Genomic DNA, 17942 nt, shown 5'->3' with positions numbered 1-17942 from the left:
CAGTGGCAAAGTCACCCCGTTCAAGCTTAAGTCCTGGTCCCATGACCAAATATGTGACACTAGGAGCAAGCGGAAATAACCAGGCTATAGAAAAACAGAATACTAAGGGGTGGCAAAGTACATAAGGCCATTATAAGGGGCCAACTGATAGCTATTGGGACTAGAAAAAAGAAAGAAAGAGAAATCAACATGCAAAAAATCTTAAAAGAAATACATGGTCTGGAACAAAGACATAAAAGATATGCGGAAAAGGAAATTCAACATGCCTTAATATTAAAAAGGGAACTATTGAAAGATCTTATGGAGCAGGAAACAAGAAAGGAGTTTAACAGACTTAGAAAGGACAGATATAAAGGAGGAAACAAGCCTGGAAAATACCTTGCAAAAATGTTAAGGTGTAATAAGTCATCAAATTATATAGAGAAGATAAAGAATGGAAGAGGAGAAATGGTGAATAAAACAGCCGATATCGCAACAGAATTTCAAACATACTATAGTGCATTATATACAATTAGAAAGGAAGACACATATAAGGAGAAGAGGAAAGAAAAAATACAAGAAGATTTTAAAGACGCAAAACTGCCAAAAATACATGAACGCCTGACAGCTTTGGAAGCAGTAATTACACAGGAAGAAATTATAAAAGCATTGAAAGAGACACCCACTGGGAAAAGTCCTGGACCGGATGGGTTCACCATTAAATACTACAAAAAATTTCAGAGCCAACTGATCCCGAGACAATGCGACTACTTTAACAAAATAGGGGAAGAAGAGGAAATAAGATGTGAATCTTTAATGGCCCATATTACTATAATACCAAAACCAGGAAAAGACAAGACATTATGCTCTAGTTATAGGCCTATAACACTACTAAACTCTGACACAAAGCTATATGCAAAAATCCTTGCCACCCGATTAAAGAACCTAATGCCAGATTGAGTAGACCCAGATCAGACCGGGTTTATACCCAGAAGAGAAGGTAGAGACAATAGTTTAAAAATGATATTATTACTGCAGAAAAATAAGAGTGGAAAATCCCCAGTCCTACTCCTGTCAATAGATGCCGAGAAAGCATTTGACAGGGTAGACTGGGGATTTATGATGGACACACTTCAACATTTGGGAATGGGACCTAAAATCAGACATTGGATACAAAATTTGTACAGTAGACCAACGGCAATGGTCAAGGTTAATGGTAAGATGTCATTGCCCTTTGAAATGTTAAAGATTGATTGCTTTGCCCTTGGATGGCAATCAACATCCTTGAATACAATAGTGCCACATCCTGGATTAATTGGAATTTGTAGAAAAGGAGAAAATTGACTTTGTAGGCACTTTTTTATATAAAAATACAAAATTTAATAATAGAAAATCACAAGACAAAATGTTAACATATCAATGAATACAAAATATTAAAACATGTTATGGGATATATAGAACCAGATAAATGGACCATATGGAGTGATTTGTGTTATTGTTGATCAATGGGGAACTTCAGTTCACACTTGGTCCACACTGTTCAATCCTTGACATGTAGGGAGTTCCACGATTAGCTCGACTAGTTTCGCGGGACTTATCCGCTTCATCGGGAGCTTTGGAACTAAAGTATAAAGAGTATATGTATCAAAACAAATGACATAAGGTAATATAAGAAACCGAAGCCAGACTTTGGGTCAGTCTGGTATAAGGATTCATGTAGAATATACTCACCACTTGGATGGTATTTATTAAATGGAATGCTGCAGCTCAAAACAACGCTATCCAGAGAGAGAGCCTTCTCCTGACCAGACCCGGCTGGGTCAGACAGGAATACACACCACTCACCAGCAGAAACCAGGGGGGCCGTATTGGGCCGTTCCGCAAGCTAGGGGGTACCACTGGTAACTGAAAAAGTAATAATAATAGAATGGGTATGGGCATACTAACCTGATCAGATTTTAGAAAAAAGCCTATAGTTTGCATATCCATACATGGGCAAGCGAATAGAAAATAAATAAAAAGAAGGAAAACGATATGCATAATATGTAATGAAAGGGTATTGTTGTAAAGTTAAAGCATAAGACACTGTTAATTAAACAGCATTTTGGTATATAGGGTAATTATATATGACACACCATAGTGAAACTGAATGCTGAAGTGCCTGAACAGTCTATGGCTGAATAGAAACACTCATTTAATATTAGACAGAGGAAATACTTGAAAAGCTGGAAAGTATATAGTATGTAATATCAAATAGAATTGGCCACATAACAAGAAAAGATTAGGAAGTATGAATAAGTCAGGTAGACTTACTAGATCAAGAATTCAAAAACAGGTGCTTACAGCTTTAAATTGTCAATTTTAAAGTTTATATGAGAAAAGCAAGTGTTACCTGGTTTTGTTAGTTATACAGTCAATCTTGCTGCGAAAGCTTTAAACAGAAGAGACATTTGTGCTGCAGCATTGCTGTTTCAAAAAAATCTACATAATGGCCAAAGAAAAGAGAGGAAGAAAGTGCTTAGCAATCTAGCCAAGGCACATGCCAAAGTAACCAGCTTGTTAAAAAGGTTTGAATGGCGCCCGCCGGGCACCCGCACGGGAGTCACGGGCCCCTAGTGGCCACTAAAAGAGCCGACGTAGAGCTACGGGCTCTCGCCCAGGAGAGCCGACCTGCCGCCGTAGAATGACGGCGACTGGTCGGCAAATAGTTAAAGGGATGTAAACATCTCTTGTAATAGAAAAAAGCATGACCGGTCCTCTTAAATATGAGATCTGGGGTCAAAAAGACCTCGGGTCTCATATTTGGACTAAAATGCAATAATAAAAAAAAAATTGTCATTCTAAAAAAAACTAAATAAAAAGAAAAATGTCCCTTTAAGACCTATGGGCGGAAGTGACGTTTTGACGTCGCTTCGGCCATGCAGTGATATGGAGACAGGTCTTCACTCGTCTCCATACACAGCAACAGAAAGGACTGGATCACCTCCGGCTCTGCTGTCGGTTCCGGTAAGCGGCAGATGGCACCGAAGAGCGGCAAGAGGGGGGGGCCCTCTGCCGCCGCTGATAAAAGTGATCTTGCGGCATATCCACTGCAGAGACCACTTTTTCCTTGTAGCGGACCGCTCGCTGAAGAAGAGGATACTGGGGTTATGGTAGCTAGCTGCTACCATAACAATGGTATTCCACTTCAAACAGCTGACGCAAAACTGCTGCGGGTGGTCCATAAGTGGTTATGATCTTACTGTAGAAGGCAACTTTTATTTAACCGACTGGCTGTATCTACCATCAATTTAGACTTCAAGGACCTCAGCCACAACTACACCGGCTCAAGGACTATTACTATTAAGATACCAGCGATACAGCCAAATGACACATTAAACTATTCCTTAAATTTAGCAGGGTAGGTACACCAGGGGCAGCCTGTCCATTAAGGATGCACGGGCACCGCCCCCTTCATCTGTGCATCCGACCCCTTGCAGGACGCCGGATGCATGAATTCCATTGCCTTCCACACCCCCCGCCCCCCATTCCAATGGGGGTGGTGTGTTTTTGAAGCACCTGATTAGAGCCAGAGGCTCTAATAGACTTCAAAATAGGATGGGCTTGGCGCAGAAAATGCGAACCAAGTCCACCCAGGTGTGTTACAATAGCGAATAAATATTCGCTATTAAAACACTGATCCTCCTCACGGCCAATCACCAGCCACCACTAAAGTACACCCATATCTGTAATGGGCCCCACCCCTCCTACTGTTAATGCAAACAGTATGTATAAGTAAATAAATTAAGTTGTATAGCGTAATAACTAGTGTTGCTCACGAATATTCGTATTGCGAATATTCGGCTCGAATATGGCATATTCGAGTATTCGCGATATATTTCGAATTTCGCGGTGAATATTCGCTATTCCGAATATTCTCATTTTTTCAATTTTATTTTTTAAACGGATCACATCCTATCGACGTCTAAAAGCATTGCTGGTATGATTAGAGACCCTGGGCCGAGTAGCTAAGCTGAGGCGATCCTTTTATGTTGCCGAATATAACAAAAAAAAATTGCGAATTTTCGCTAATGCGAATGAGAAAATGATTGCGAATTTTCAATAACTGTGGTAGGAGAACTCTGATTGTCTCTGATGCAAAAGGGGGGGCTTTGTGTATGTTTCTGTTATGAATATTTGTATGTTTGATATTATTTTTTTTTGTAAGAAGGAAAAAATTGCGCATACCTTAAAAAAAGGGGAGAATACAGCAGCAACTCAAAAATTTTATACAACATAAATTAATACAAGACAGAAAATGGAGTCGCTCTACAAGAATAAAAAATATGTCTAGTGACAAGACATGTGGGCAAATTATAAAATAAGCAAGCGCAAATAACTTGTGAAATACACAGTGAAACAAATATATAAAGAAATATAGTCCCAATAATAGAAAAATAATCTTTCATAAAAATGTCTTTGATATGTGAAGTGAAAAAAAGTCCAAAGCATGCAGCATGAACGTGTTCAATCTTCAAGGTGTTTGATATTCTGAGCCAATCAGAGTGCTCCTTCCGCATTTGCCGAATATTCGCAATTATTTTGTATTGTAAAATATCAAGAATATTCTGAGCCAATCAGAGTGCTCCTTCCGCATTTGCCAAATATTCGCAATTATTTTGTATTGTAAAATATCAAGAATATTCTGAGCCAATCAGAGTGCTCCTTCCGCATTTGCCGAATATTCGCAATTATTTTGTATTGTAAAATATCACGAATATTCTGAGCCAATCAGAGTGCTCCTAGCGCTGTTGTCGAAATTTCGCCATCAATATCGCATTCGCATTTTGCGAAATTTCCATAAAATATCACGAATATTCTGAGCCAGAGTGCTCCTACCGCAGTTATCGAAATTTCGCAATTATTTTCGCATTCGCAATAGCGAAAATTCGCAATCATTTCATTTCGATAAAATATCACGAATATTAGAATTTAGCGAATATATCTCGAATATTCGACTATATATTCGAGATATATCGCGAAATCGAATATGGCGTATTCTGCTCAACACTAGTAATAACCAGGCTCAAACTTACCAACCAAATTGCAAGCCGAATTCAGCTATCTAACTTAGTATGTTAAAAGCAGAGGATTGGTTGCACACATTTGCAAATATATGGATAAGCCACAGGCTGCTTACAAGGCTCTCTGCATTCCTGTGGTCCTAACTAAACTTTTCTAGTTTCCTCAGTAGAGGCATACAAGTGCTAATGAGTAGATGGAGAGCAGGTGACAAGGGGTGTGTGTCACCAGCCAGCCTCCATCTAAAATTGGTGTAGCAATAAAGAGCACTGGAAAAAACGCATAAGGGTAAATGTATAAGCATCAAAACCGCATCTCCATCCCTATTGATAAACATGGAACTGGATTTGGGACTTTAAATGAGGCATGTGGATGTCCCTGAAAATTGAAAGAAAGAAAGGGTTGGGACTTTAAATGAGATGCGTGTTGATGCAAACAGTATGTATAAGTAAATAAATAAAGTTGTATAGCGTAATAACCAGGCTCAAACTTACCAACCAAATTGCAAGCCGAATTCAGCTGTCTAACTTAGTATGTTAAAAGCAGAGGATTGGTTGCACACATTTGCAAATATATGGATAAGCCACAGGCCGCTTACAAGGCTCTCTGCATTCCTGTGGTCCTAACTAAATTTTTCTAGTTTCCTCAGTAGAGGCATACAAGTGCTAATGAGTAGATGGAGAGCAGCTGACTAGGGTGTGTATCATCCTGACCAGCACTCCCATGGGTTGGCTTTGGACTGCACCTCTATACTGAGCAGCTCCGATATCTCTTACACTTGGGTCATATTGATAAATACAGTTACAAATTTGTGTCTTTTTTATATAGCTGCTTTTTCAGATTAATAGGTTTGGCAGTCTAATACTAAACCTCTTTCGGTTTGCCCACATTTGCCGCTTCCTAATCTGCAGTAACTAAACACCTGTAGAATACTTCATATGCTAGAGCAGGGATATTTTTAAAGAAAGGGCCGATTTACTGTACTCAAGACTTTAGGGGGGCCATACCGTGTCCAGTGGGGGTAAACAATGCCCAATCTTTGGTATTAGGGGAGCAATAGTTGGTGTCAGTGCCAGTGGGAGGAATAGTGCCCATTGTTTATGTCAGTGAAAGGAATAAAGCCTGAGGCCCCGTACACACGTCCGAGAAACTCGACGGGCAAAACACATCGGTTTGCTCGTCGAGTTCCTTGTGAAGCCGCCGAGGATCTCGGCGAGCCAAGTTTCCTCACTGACTAACGAGGAAATAGAGAACATGTTCTCTATTTGGCCCGACGAGATCCTCGTCAGTTTCCTCGGCCAAAAGTGTACACACGACCGGGTTTCTCGGCAGAATACGGCTCCGATCGAGTTTATTGCTGACTTCTGCCGAGAAACTCGGTCGTGTGTACGGGGCCTCAAGGGTCAGATACAGGCAAGCAAAGGGCCACATTCTGCCCCAGGGAGAACAAAGGGATTAATGTGTGTGAAGCAGTTACACTCATTGGCTATCCCTACCGCCCCCGCCACCCCCAAGCATTAGCCAATCTTTCTTCTTCACTTGTTTTTTTAACTTTTCACAAATTCTTTTTACAACTTTTACCCTACATTCTCAGCAGATCACAAGTTTGTTATTCTTACCACTTTCTTAACCCAACTTTTTAATGCTCTCAAGATAATTTACATACAGGAAGTGAGTCCATAGGTTTGGGCAGTCCTAATTTCACTGTTTACAAACTTAAAAACGTCATAATAAATATCATTGTCTAGTCCACCCTTCGTGATTCTCTTATGAATATTTATGACTACAATAAGGTTACCGGTCCTTTTCACAAGTTAATATATGCTAAACATTTATTTTGTAGGCGGACCTTTCAAAATACAAAAATGTGTTGGTGTTCCTGGCCCCAAGTGTGGTGAGTACCACTCTTTGTTTGAAAAGAAACAAAAATAACACTTGTGTCCTCGATTAACCCCTCCTGGAGGAAAATTACAATAATAGAGAGTGTAAGCAAGGCCGATACAACCCGTGTTCTGATTAGAGTCAGCTGTGGTCTGGGCTAGAATGACATTATTTTTTATTACCTCCAATCTCTTCCATCCACATCGGTATGCGCATGAAACGTTCATTTCTGTCCTTCGTTCACTTTATGTCCTGCACCGAAAACTCTAATTGTGCGTAACAGGTCGTTTACAAGCACAAAATGAACCCTCAACTTAACTTTGGAAATGCAATTACATTGTTGTGTCATATGCTGCATGTTGTTCATTCTCAAAATATATTACTCTGCACAGATTAATGTACCTGCAAAGCAGTACAAATGCTTGGAACAGCTACTCGCAGTCATTTATTTTGTAGCGGTAATACTGTATGCTTGTTTGTTTTCCAAACAATTTTTAAACAATCAAAACCATTTTTTAAGGAAAACTCAGCAGAAGCATACTACATAATTATGTATAGGGCACAATATATAATGTTTTTGTTTTTTCTTGCCATTTGTCAGTTTAAAGAATGGAAATTACAGTGTTAAGAAATCAGTGAACGCTTGCAAGGCAGAGCTGCTAGCACAAAAGATGGCCAACCAAATAAACAATAAAAAATGTAAAAAGTGCAGCTCTAAAAATATTTAACAATCATATACCAAACATAGACGTGGAAAAAAAATGTATTATCAAAACATCATGCACATGGGTAAGGCCTTTTTTAACTGCCCCTGAACTCTCCTCTATGTTATCTTATCAGTATATGTACACAGGGTTGTTTATAGTCGTTTCTAGGCAGTTGAGTTTAGAGTTTTTTTCTGGAACCCAAAAAAATGCGTTCAGAAGCTGTGTTTAGGCTCCATGTACACAGGACGTTTTTACAACTGCTCCTAAATGATTAAACTTGACAGATAGTAACCCACGTTTAAAAAGGCAGTTTTGCCGTGTTTACATGCCACGTTTGGCTATGCATTAGCATAGCCAAAAAGAAAAACGCCTATAAACAAAAACACTGCTAAACGCGGGTTACCGCGTTTAGTCACGCTTTGTGTCTGAAACGTGGAAATATTCTGCGTCTGAACCCATTTTTTTGCTTTCAAAGAAACGCTGTTAATCCCAACTGCCTAAAAATGGCAATAAACGAGACTGTGTACATGGTCATAGGAGAACATTGAATGAGTTCAGAAGCAGTTGAAAATAGCATCCAACTGCCTCTGAACGTACGTTTAGCAGTGTCCCGTGTACATTAGAGGCATTTGAAATGCCAAATGCTTGTAACTGCTTGTAAACTCGTGTAAAAGCTGTAACCTGAGATTAGCCACATTTTAGTTTATAAGTGTTCCTAAAGAGGAACATATAAGATATGGGAGAAACACAATTTTCACCACATGCTGTTGTCTGCAAGGGGGTAAGTGGGTGAGACAGACAGAGAGAGAGACAGACAGAGAAAGAGACCAGCAGAGAGAGAGACAGGCACAGAGAGAGAGACAGGCACAGAAAGAGGCAGAAAGAGAGAGAGGCAGAAAGAGAGAGAGAGGCAGAAAGAGAGAGTGAAAGAGGCAGAGAGAGAGAGAGAGAGAGAGAGAGAGAGAGAGAGAGAGAGAGAGAGAGAGAGAGAGAGAGAGAGAGAAAGAGGCAGAAAGAGAGAGAGAGAGAGAGGCAGAGAGAGAGACAGGCAGAGAGAAACAGACAGCAGAGAGAGAGAGAGAGACGGGCAGAGAGAGAGAGAGAGACTCCATAGTTAAATCACACTGCTCTCTCTTCTCACAAAATGGCTGAAATAGTTAATACTTTAATCCCTGCATTGTGGACATTTGGGAGGGTCTCCTGAGGTTATCTTTAAAAAAAGCTTCTAACCTCAACTACTGATAACTTTTGCTAAACTCAGTGTGTAAGCTGTTAAACTGAGGTTTTTCACTGTCGTTTATCAGCTGTCAGTTTCCAGGGTTTAGAAGAGGTTTTCAACTGCCCTGTGTACACGAGGCCTAACGTGTTCATAAAAAAATCCCATAAATATAAAAAAATCTAGCTAAATATGTGTTCTAATAAATCAAAGAAAAGTTCTCTAAAGGTGTAGCAACACAAATCTATAAAGTGACTCTAGTGCTCTTGAATTTAAAGTGACTCCAGTGCTCATCCCTTCACTAATATGCACTCACCAGAATTCCAAACAGCATTGGGTATTAATCCAATATAGAGGAATTCCCAGTAGCCATTCGATCAGTCCTCTAGATAGACAGTGCTCAATCAAGGGGAAACTTTGATAGTCACTGAATCGAGCCATGGATATGGCGGCGTGACGTCAGCGCGTAAAGGCCCCTCCCAATGCTTTTCATGTGCATGCGCGTCCTCAGGGGATATGCCTACGCCTTCAGTGGATACGGCTTCAGGCGTATCCACTGAAGACGCGTATGCGCATGAAGCGCTCTGGCAGGGGCCATACATATTGACATCACACCACCGTATCCAAGGCTCAGTTCAGCGGCCATCATTGATTCCCCTTGATTGAGCACTGTCTATCTGGAGGACTAATCGAATGGCTGCTGGGAATTTCTCTATATTGGATTGATATCTAATGCTGTTTATCAGTGGCATTCTGGTGAGTACGTATTGGTGAGGGATGAGCACTGAAGTCACTTTATACATTTGTGTTGCTGCACTGGGAAGTGACATTTTTAGAGGACTTCTCTTTGACTTGTTATAAAGCATTTTCACTTTGTGGACTTTTTGATTTACAGTGCCTTGCAAAAGTATATCCCCACAGCATGATGCTGCCACCACCATGTTTTACTGTGGGGATGGTGATCATTGGGTGATGTGATGTGTTGGGTTTGCGCCAGACAAAGTAACATTTTAGTCTCATCAGACACCTTCCTCCATACATTTTGGGAGTCTCCCACATGCCTTTTCACTAACTCAAAATGTCATGCTTTGCGGAAGGCCCGGAATTTCGTTTGGTCCCCATGCGAACTTCTCAGGAACAGGGACTCTAGGTTCAGGTGGAAGCATCACAACTGAAGGAGAGGTGGCAGTCTGTAAAGGCCTGGCAGAGGATGCAGAGGCCACATTACCAGGGTCAGCGAGGCTCTGAACTTTTCCTTCCAACCTGACATAGCCCTCTTGTAGACCTTTCACAGCTTGTGTGAGGGCCAATAATTGAGCCTGACTTTAGTAGGAGGAGACCTCTCTTACAGCCCTGGCTCAGGAGTCACTGGAGTGGGGACAGTGAGCTTGAGAGCGCCTGGAACAGTTGCAGCAGCTGTCACAGAAGCAGGACGGTGACCCTTCAGGGATGGCTAGGACTGCAGGCATCAGGGCGGTTCCAGGTCAGTGATCTTATGAGCTGGCAGAATCAGTAGCTAGTTGGAGCATGGTGAGACAAGCTAGGTCAGATTCAGTAGCAACACAGAGCAAAAGCAGCAGGCAGTAGCAGAGTCAGACAAGCCGGGTCGGAGCAGGTAATCAGGTAATTAATACAGCAGGCTGAAGCGTGGTCAGATAACAGGCAAGGTTTGGCAGCAGGTAACAACAGGAGGTTAAGCAGGGTCAAAGGCAAGCTGAAGTTCAGGAATGGAGACAGCGGGTAGTCAGACATAGGTAATCAGTAGACGGATACACGGGTTACTGGTACAGAGCTGTGTTATAAGTCCAAAATTGACCAGGCCAGATTTCAGTCCAGAATTTTACACATCAAAAGAGGCTTGTCGATTGTCAATGTGCAGGGGTCCAGGATGGATCTATATTTACACATCAAACCTGTAATTACATGTTACCAGGGCCATCTTACTGAGTGGGCACGACTGGGCACAGCCCGGGGCCCCACATTCACCTGGGGCCCCAGAGCCCGACAAATTGCCTCCCGAGTCTCCCCCCCGATAATGCGGGTGAGAGATGGGGTTGTGGCGGTTGCCACCTGTACAAGCTGCCCGGGCTCCAGCCAGTGTGGGAAGTACCTGCACACTGCAGCTCTCCATCACCCCCCCGCCCCCCCCCCCGGGGCTGGATGCGGTCTCGTACGTTTCAGAGTGCTGCGGCTGACAGCAGCACTAACTCTCCGCGCCCTCCTGTGGTGTCATTGATCCCCCCCATCGCCCGCTCATTCCTGTGGCTGGATTGAACTGATGCTCTCCCGCCACCAGCACCCCATGCCTTCAGTCAGTGGTGAGCGATCCAGAGTCCCCCATCGTCGGATCCCCCCCACCCCTTATGTGCATATCGTCGATCAGTAAAGTAGCACACTCCCCCTTCTTTATTTATTTTTATTTATTACTATTTGTTTGGGAAGCGCGCATATACCACCGGTCGGTGACAAAATACCAGCGCTTTGTGACAAAATAGCCCGGATGTTCTGGCGAGGGGAGCATAAATAAAAGAGAAGGGAGAAAAAGACAAGAAATCAGCCAAGAAAAATTGGCCTAGGATTGAAATGCTTGGCAGAATAGCCAGGTCTTCAGCTTCTTCCTGAACGTATATAGGCTTCGGGAGATGCGAATGTTAAGCGGGATTTGGTTCCAGAGAGTCGCCCCCGCGGAGCCAATCCGTTTTCCTATTATAGAAATTAGCCTGTCAGTATTGCCAATGAGTAGAGCTTTGTCGGCTGATCGAAGACAGCGTCTAGGTATATAGTGTGGAGTCAGATCTGATAGGAACTGTGGGCCCAGCTGGTGGTAGCCCCTGTAGATCAGACAGAGTATTTTAAAATCGGCACGTTTTGTAACAGGGAGCCAGTGAAGTTCTTTGAGCACAGGGCTGATATGGTCTTGCTTTTGGAGATTGTAGATAAGCCTGGCTGCTTGATTCTGCACCAGCTGCAGTTTCTTAGACCATTTCATTGGAATGCCTAGTAGGACTCCATTTGAAACGTCAAGGCGAGCAATACATAGTGCCTGGACTAAGTCTTTCCTCTGGTCTTGGGTCAGGAGATGTTTTGCCTTGCGGATAAGTCGTAGAAAATGGGAGGTTCTCGAAACCGATTGTCTAACCTGGGGAATCATACTTAGTTTTTCGTCAAGGATAACCCCCAGGACCGTCACCTTATCTTTCGGATTTGGTGTCAAGCCCAACTCAGTGGGCCAATTTGAAGAAAGTCGGTCTTGCCTTTTCCAACTATCATGACCTCTGTTTTGTTACCATTGAGGCACAGTTTGTTGATGGTCATCCAGTGGTAAATGTCGCGCAGACAATTGGCCAATCTTAAGGGCATGTCAGGGTAAGTTAGATCATCGGCTACCACCTGGACGTCGTCCGCGTACAAATGGAACCAGAGACCATGTTTAGCAATAATGTCAGGTAAAGGCCTAAGATAAATGTTGAAGAGAATGGGGGACAGGGCTGATCCCTGAGGGACCCCATTCTCCACTGTGGTAATCGGGGATAGAAAAGAGCCCATCTTAACTTGGTGGGTGCGAGCTGTTAAAAAATCACGGAACCAAGCAAGGGCAGTATCTCCCAGCCCGAAAGAGGACTCGAGTCTGGATAGCAGGATGGAGTGATCCACGGTGTCAAAGGCTGCAGACAGGTCGAGCAGCACCAGGGCTGCCGACCCGCCCGCATCCACCCCGTTAAGGAGCTTCTCTCGAGTGGACAAAGCTACCAGCTCGGTTCCCCTCCCAGGGCGGAAGCCCGACTGTAGATCGTGGAAGAGCAGGCCATCCTCACAATGAGTTTGGAGCTGGAGAAGAGCCAATCTTTCGATAACTCTAGCTAAAAAATGAGAAGCTGAAATGGGTCGGAAGTTGTTAGTGTCGGTCGAGTCCAAGACGGCTTTTTTTAGAAGTGGAGTCAGAAAGCCGTGTTTTAGAGTTGTTGGAACAATCCCATGTTGGAGTGAGTGGTTGACTAGGTAGCGTAAATCATCAATAATGGTGTGTAAGTTCTCCTGAATGAGCCAAGCAGGGCAGACTTCTCCGGGGTAGTAAGTAGTTTTTAATTTCAAAATCAAGGCTTCCAGGTCGTGGGTCTTTACCAATTCGAAACTAAAAAGTTTTTTTGGGCAGTGATTCGTGTTAAGAGGGGCTTGATTGGGGAGGCCTAAAGAGTTGTTGGCGCATTGCGTGAGGAGTCTTGATACTTTGCTCGAGAATCCCAACGAGATGTTGTTACATAGCTCTTGGGATGGCACAATGTGTGGCTGGAATCTTTTAGGGGCACAAAGTTCCTTCATAACTTTGAACAATTCAGATTGCTTGTTGTTTGCTTTCCTAATCTGTGTCTGGAGGAACGTTCGTTTTGCTGAACAAATACTTTTAGCATAGCTTTTACTAACAATTTTATATGCCGCAAGATCTTTGGTAGATCTGGTTTTAAGCCATTTTCTTTCTTGACGACGGCAGATGGTTTTATTGAGATGGAGAGAATCGTTATACCAGGGTCTAGATTTTGTAAGTCTAGGTCTGTTTCTATGGATAGTCAGAGGAGCTAGGATGTTAAGTGTAGTAGTTAGTTTTTGTTCGAATAGTGAAATAGCCTTTTCCAGCGAGTTTGTGTCCCGTTCTGAGTCGTCCAGCGTGGCTTCTTTGCGGTCCAGGCGGGTTGACAAAACGTGCTGTTTTTGATAAGTTCGGGAAAATAAATTTGTGGTAATCTTTTTCAGATTTCGACTAGGGGGGCCTGAAGTCATTGTTTTTTTTTGACATAGGGGAGCGTGGGACAAATTCCAGGGAATGTCGGTGATAGTAAGATCCTCATAGGCGCAGTTTAATGTGAATAAGACGTCGAGCTGATGGCCTTTGTTATGTGTGGGTCAATTGACAAGTTGGGAAAAACCAAGTTCCGTCATATCCTGTAGAAGGAGGTTGGCGTTGGAGGCCGAGGGACATTCCATCCAATAGTTTAGATCGCCTTAGACTACAATCCTGTCGGCCAGGGTTAGTGCCTGTAGAATGTAGGCGTTGAAGTCTGCAATAAAAGTGGCATCTCCTAAACCTGGAGGGTGGTAAATGGTAAGGAGGAGGACACTGTTGTTGTTATCGATCAGGCATCGGGTAGCCAGCGCTTCAAAGGAGGAAGCATAGGGGATGGATAGTTCGGTACATGCAATGGATTGGTCGAAAATGAGTGCGACCCCGCCACCCCTGCGGGAGCCTGGGCGGTTTTTAGTGATAATGTTGTAACCCTCTGGTAGCATGTCCTCCAAACATAGTCGGCTTTGAACCATGTTTCGGTGATAGATATAATATGAGGATGCAACCGAGAAACTAAAGATTCTATGTCGTGTCGGTTTTTCCAGGCTGACCGTACGTTAAGGTGTGCTAGATGTAAGAGATCGACTGATTTTGGCATGACTCTCCGGTTACTTGTTTGTGCCGTAGTGGGGCATCTAACTTTCCCTATGCCTTCAGAGGCACAGAGGGTGGAGATGTGCAAGGGTAGTAGGGTCATGTGATTATTCAACAATCGTAGTTGACTAAAGTCATAATGCAATTTACCTTTGTATCTTGGTTACGCAACAGGATGGTGGCTGTAAGTCCTGGCAAGGTGCCCCGAGGGCAGTATAAGCAGTATAGTGGGCTGAAGGCTGTACCGGCTGGGCCCGGAGGGGCACAGAGGGGCTCGCCGAGTCCTGATTGGCAGGCGTCCTGGTTGCCTGGGTAACCCTCTTCACATGCACAGCGCTGCTACCAAGGGAGACGCAGCGGCAGCTGGGGGAGACCAGGAGAAAGCTGGGGTGAAATAGCAGCAGATGTCAGCAGGAAACAGAAATCTTTTAAAACAGGAGTCCAGCACAGCAGGTAAAAAGTTCTTCCCCCACTCCAGAAGTGCCATGACACCCCCTCTCCTCTATCAAGTCCTCATCTTCTCTTCCCACCCCCCTCCTCCCTGCCAGACCCCCTCTTCTCTCTGCCAGACCCCCCCCCCCTCCTCTCTGCCAGACCCCCCCTCCTCTCTGCCAAACCCCCCCTCCTCTCTGCCAAACCCCCCCTCCTCTCTGCCAGACCCCCCCTCTTCTCTCTGCCAGACCCCCCCTCTTCTCTCTGTCAGACCCCCCCTCTTCTCTCTGCCAGACCCCCCCTCCTCTCTGCCAGACCCCCCATTTTCTCTGCCAGACCCCCCATCTTCTCTGCCAGACCCCCCTCCTCTCTGCCAAACCCCCATGTTCTCTGTCAGCTCCCCATGTGGCAACATGTGGCAAGTGACAATCCGCAATGTGTGGCAGGTGACTTGGCAAGTGACAATCTGCATCTGGTGACAGGCGACGTGGCAAGTGACACACTGAATCTGGTGACAAGGAACCAGTGGCAAGTGACACGCTGAATCTGGTGACGGGATGCATGGTAAGTGACACGCTGAATCTGGTGAAAGGGGATGGATGGTAAGTGACACGCTGAATTTGATGACAGGTGACGGTGGCAAGTGACACGCTGAATTTGATGACGGGTGATGGTGGCAAGTGACATGCTGAATTTGATGACAGGTGACGGCGGCAAGTGACACGCTGAATTTGATGATGGTGGCAAGTGACATGCTGAATTTGATGACAGGTGACGCTGGCAAGTGACACGCTGAATTTGATGACGGGTGATGGTGGCAAGTGACATGCTGAATTTGATGACAGGTGACGGTGGCAAGTGACACGCTGAATCTGGGGGCAGGTGACAGTGGCAAGTGACACGCTGTAAAGTAGAAATATTGTACTTTAATTCTTGAGAGTAGGTGCGTAAATTGGGTCAGGCTTGTAGGGGCCCCATAGCATTACTTTGCCCAGGGGCCCATGATGCTATTAAGATGGCCCTGCATGTTACACATCAAAAGACGCTTGTCGATTGTCAATAGGCAAAGAGACAGGATGGGTCTATTTTACACATCAAACCAATCAAACTATTACTCAGGCCACATGTAATCTAATTACTTATTAGAGGGAGCTTATTAGTATGCAAGGATGCATACTAATTAGTGACTCCGGCTGGGGTCATTACCTGTCACTCTGAAAGACAGGATGTAGATCAAAGACGGACAATCAAATTGTTCAGCTATTCAGTGGATAGAGAATATAATCTTGGAGGTGAGCCTTGTCACTCAGAGAATAATATTCCCTATGTATTCTCTGTATGAATATATGTTGGTCTGGAAGTGATCAGAATATATTCCCTATGTATTCTCTGAGAAATATGGCACAGGTCTAGGAAGAGATTTGAATTATATGCTCTGTTAGATTTTGTATCGTCTGTGGACTTTGGACTTTATTCTGTATTGGAAGTCAATAAAATGCACTCTCTGGAGAGCCTATGTGTTGCTGCAGAACAACACATTTACAGTCATCATACTAATATCTAAATATCAATTATCTAACCGGACTCCACTATACACATTTATATCACTACAAGATGCAGATCAAACAGCAATGTACTATTGCAGCTTCTGACCTTTTAAAGGTACACTGGCGCCAAGGGGGGGGGGGGGGGGGGGGGGGGGGAATACTTTTGCAAGGCACTGTATATTGAGCTAGATTAGGCAAGCAGGTTAGTTAGTGGCAGTGTATTGCAATGGCTGCTTGCTCAGATAAGGGTCTGGTATGGATTTTGTGGTGGACCCCACGCCATTTTTTATTTTTTTGGGAAGGAGTTCCCCTTAAAATCCATACCAGACCTGAAGGGCCTAGTATGGATATTGGGGGGGACCCCACGTAGTTTTGAGAAAGATGCACCACTTTACAAGCAGACAAAGGGGACCCCCAGGCACGATATTTAAAAGGAATATTTCATTTTTATTGTTTCACTTTAAGTATTATTAAACACCGGGGGGGGTGTTCGGTTCATCCCTAGTTGGCATAGGTTAAGAATGTTGCCTCTGTAGATACTGATGTGAATTTTTTCAACTTTATTGTGTGCCTTATACATTTCCTATTATTATAGCATATTAATTATTATTTTCCCTGACATGTTCTTGTTCCTGTAACATTGTGCAATCTGGCCCTCGTCTCTGAAGGTGGAGGAGCTGGAGAAGAAGTTATCTGCAGAGCTTCCTGAAGATACCCGAGTGATTGTCTGCAGATTCCCATTATCAGAATGGCAGCCGACATGCACAGAAGGTGCTGGTTTGGATCAAGTTTGGGCATATGATCTGGTCAATTTAAAGAAGAGTCCAGATCACAATCAAAGTCAGCAGCTGATATGATTTCCTACTTGTTTGAGGCCGGGTTCACACTGGTCTGACAAACGCTCCGACATTGGGAGCTCATGCCGCATGATGTGTGAAAATCAATGTTTCCCTATGGGAGCTGTCTTAACTGGTCTGACACATGTCGGACCAACTTTGAAAATGCTCCCTGTACTACTGTGGTCCAACTTTGATCCTACTTCAGCCCATTGAATATCATTGAAGTCGGATCAAAGTCGGAATGCCGTCTTGCATGCTCCGACTTTGGCATGCGACTTGTGCTCTGCTGATCTTGAGGGGGAACTCCACGCCAAATTTTAAATAAAAAACCGGCATGGGTTCCCCCTCCAAGAGCATACCAGGCACTTGGGTCAGGTATGGATTTAAAGGGGAACCCCTTCACCGAAAAAACTGTGTGAGGGTCCCCCCAAATCCATACCAGACCCTTATCCGAGCACGCAGCCCAGCCGGTCAGGAAAGCGGGTGGGGACGAGAGAGCCCCCCCTCCTGAACCGTACCAGGCCGCATGCCCTCAACATGGGGGATAGGTGCTTTGGGGCGCCCTGCAGCCCACCACCCCAAAGCACCTTGTCCCCATGTTGATGAGGATAAGGGCCTCTTCCCAACAACCCTGGCCGTTGGTTGTCGGGGTCTGCGGGAGGGGGGCTTATTTGAATCTGGGAGCCCCCTTTAATAAGGGGGCCCCCAGATCCTGGCACCCACCCTATGTGAATGAGTATAGGGTACATCGTACCCCTACGCATTCACCTGGAGGAAAAGTGTCAAGGAAAAAAACACTACACAGGTTTTTAAAGTCATTTATTAGGCAGCTCTGGGGGTCTCTTC

At 44.2% G+C, this 17942-nt stretch overlaps 1 protein-coding gene across 1 annotated transcript in view; it reads left to right on the top strand.

Moving 5' to 3' along the window:
* Nucleotides 1-17169, top strand: part of LOC120928604 (adenine nucleotide translocase lysine N-methyltransferase-like) — a 51603-nt gene extending 34434 nt beyond the window's left edge. The window contains exons 5-6 of the mRNA XM_040339649.1: nucleotides 6884-6934; nucleotides 16926-17169. Of these exons, the coding sequence (XP_040195583.1) occupies nucleotides 6884-6934; nucleotides 16926-17114 (240 nt within the window). The 3' untranslated portion in view covers nucleotides 17115-17169. The remainder of the gene's footprint in view (nucleotides 1-6883; nucleotides 6935-16925) is intronic.
* Nucleotides 17170-17942: the final 773 nt, after the last annotated feature.

This window comes from Rana temporaria, chromosome 1 (assembly GCF_905171775.1).
Source record: "Rana temporaria chromosome 1, aRanTem1.1, whole genome shotgun sequence".
Classification (NCBI taxonomy): domain Eukaryota; kingdom Metazoa; phylum Chordata; class Amphibia; order Anura; family Ranidae; genus Rana; species Rana temporaria.
This window is presented reverse-complemented; position numbering and strand designations above follow the sequence as displayed.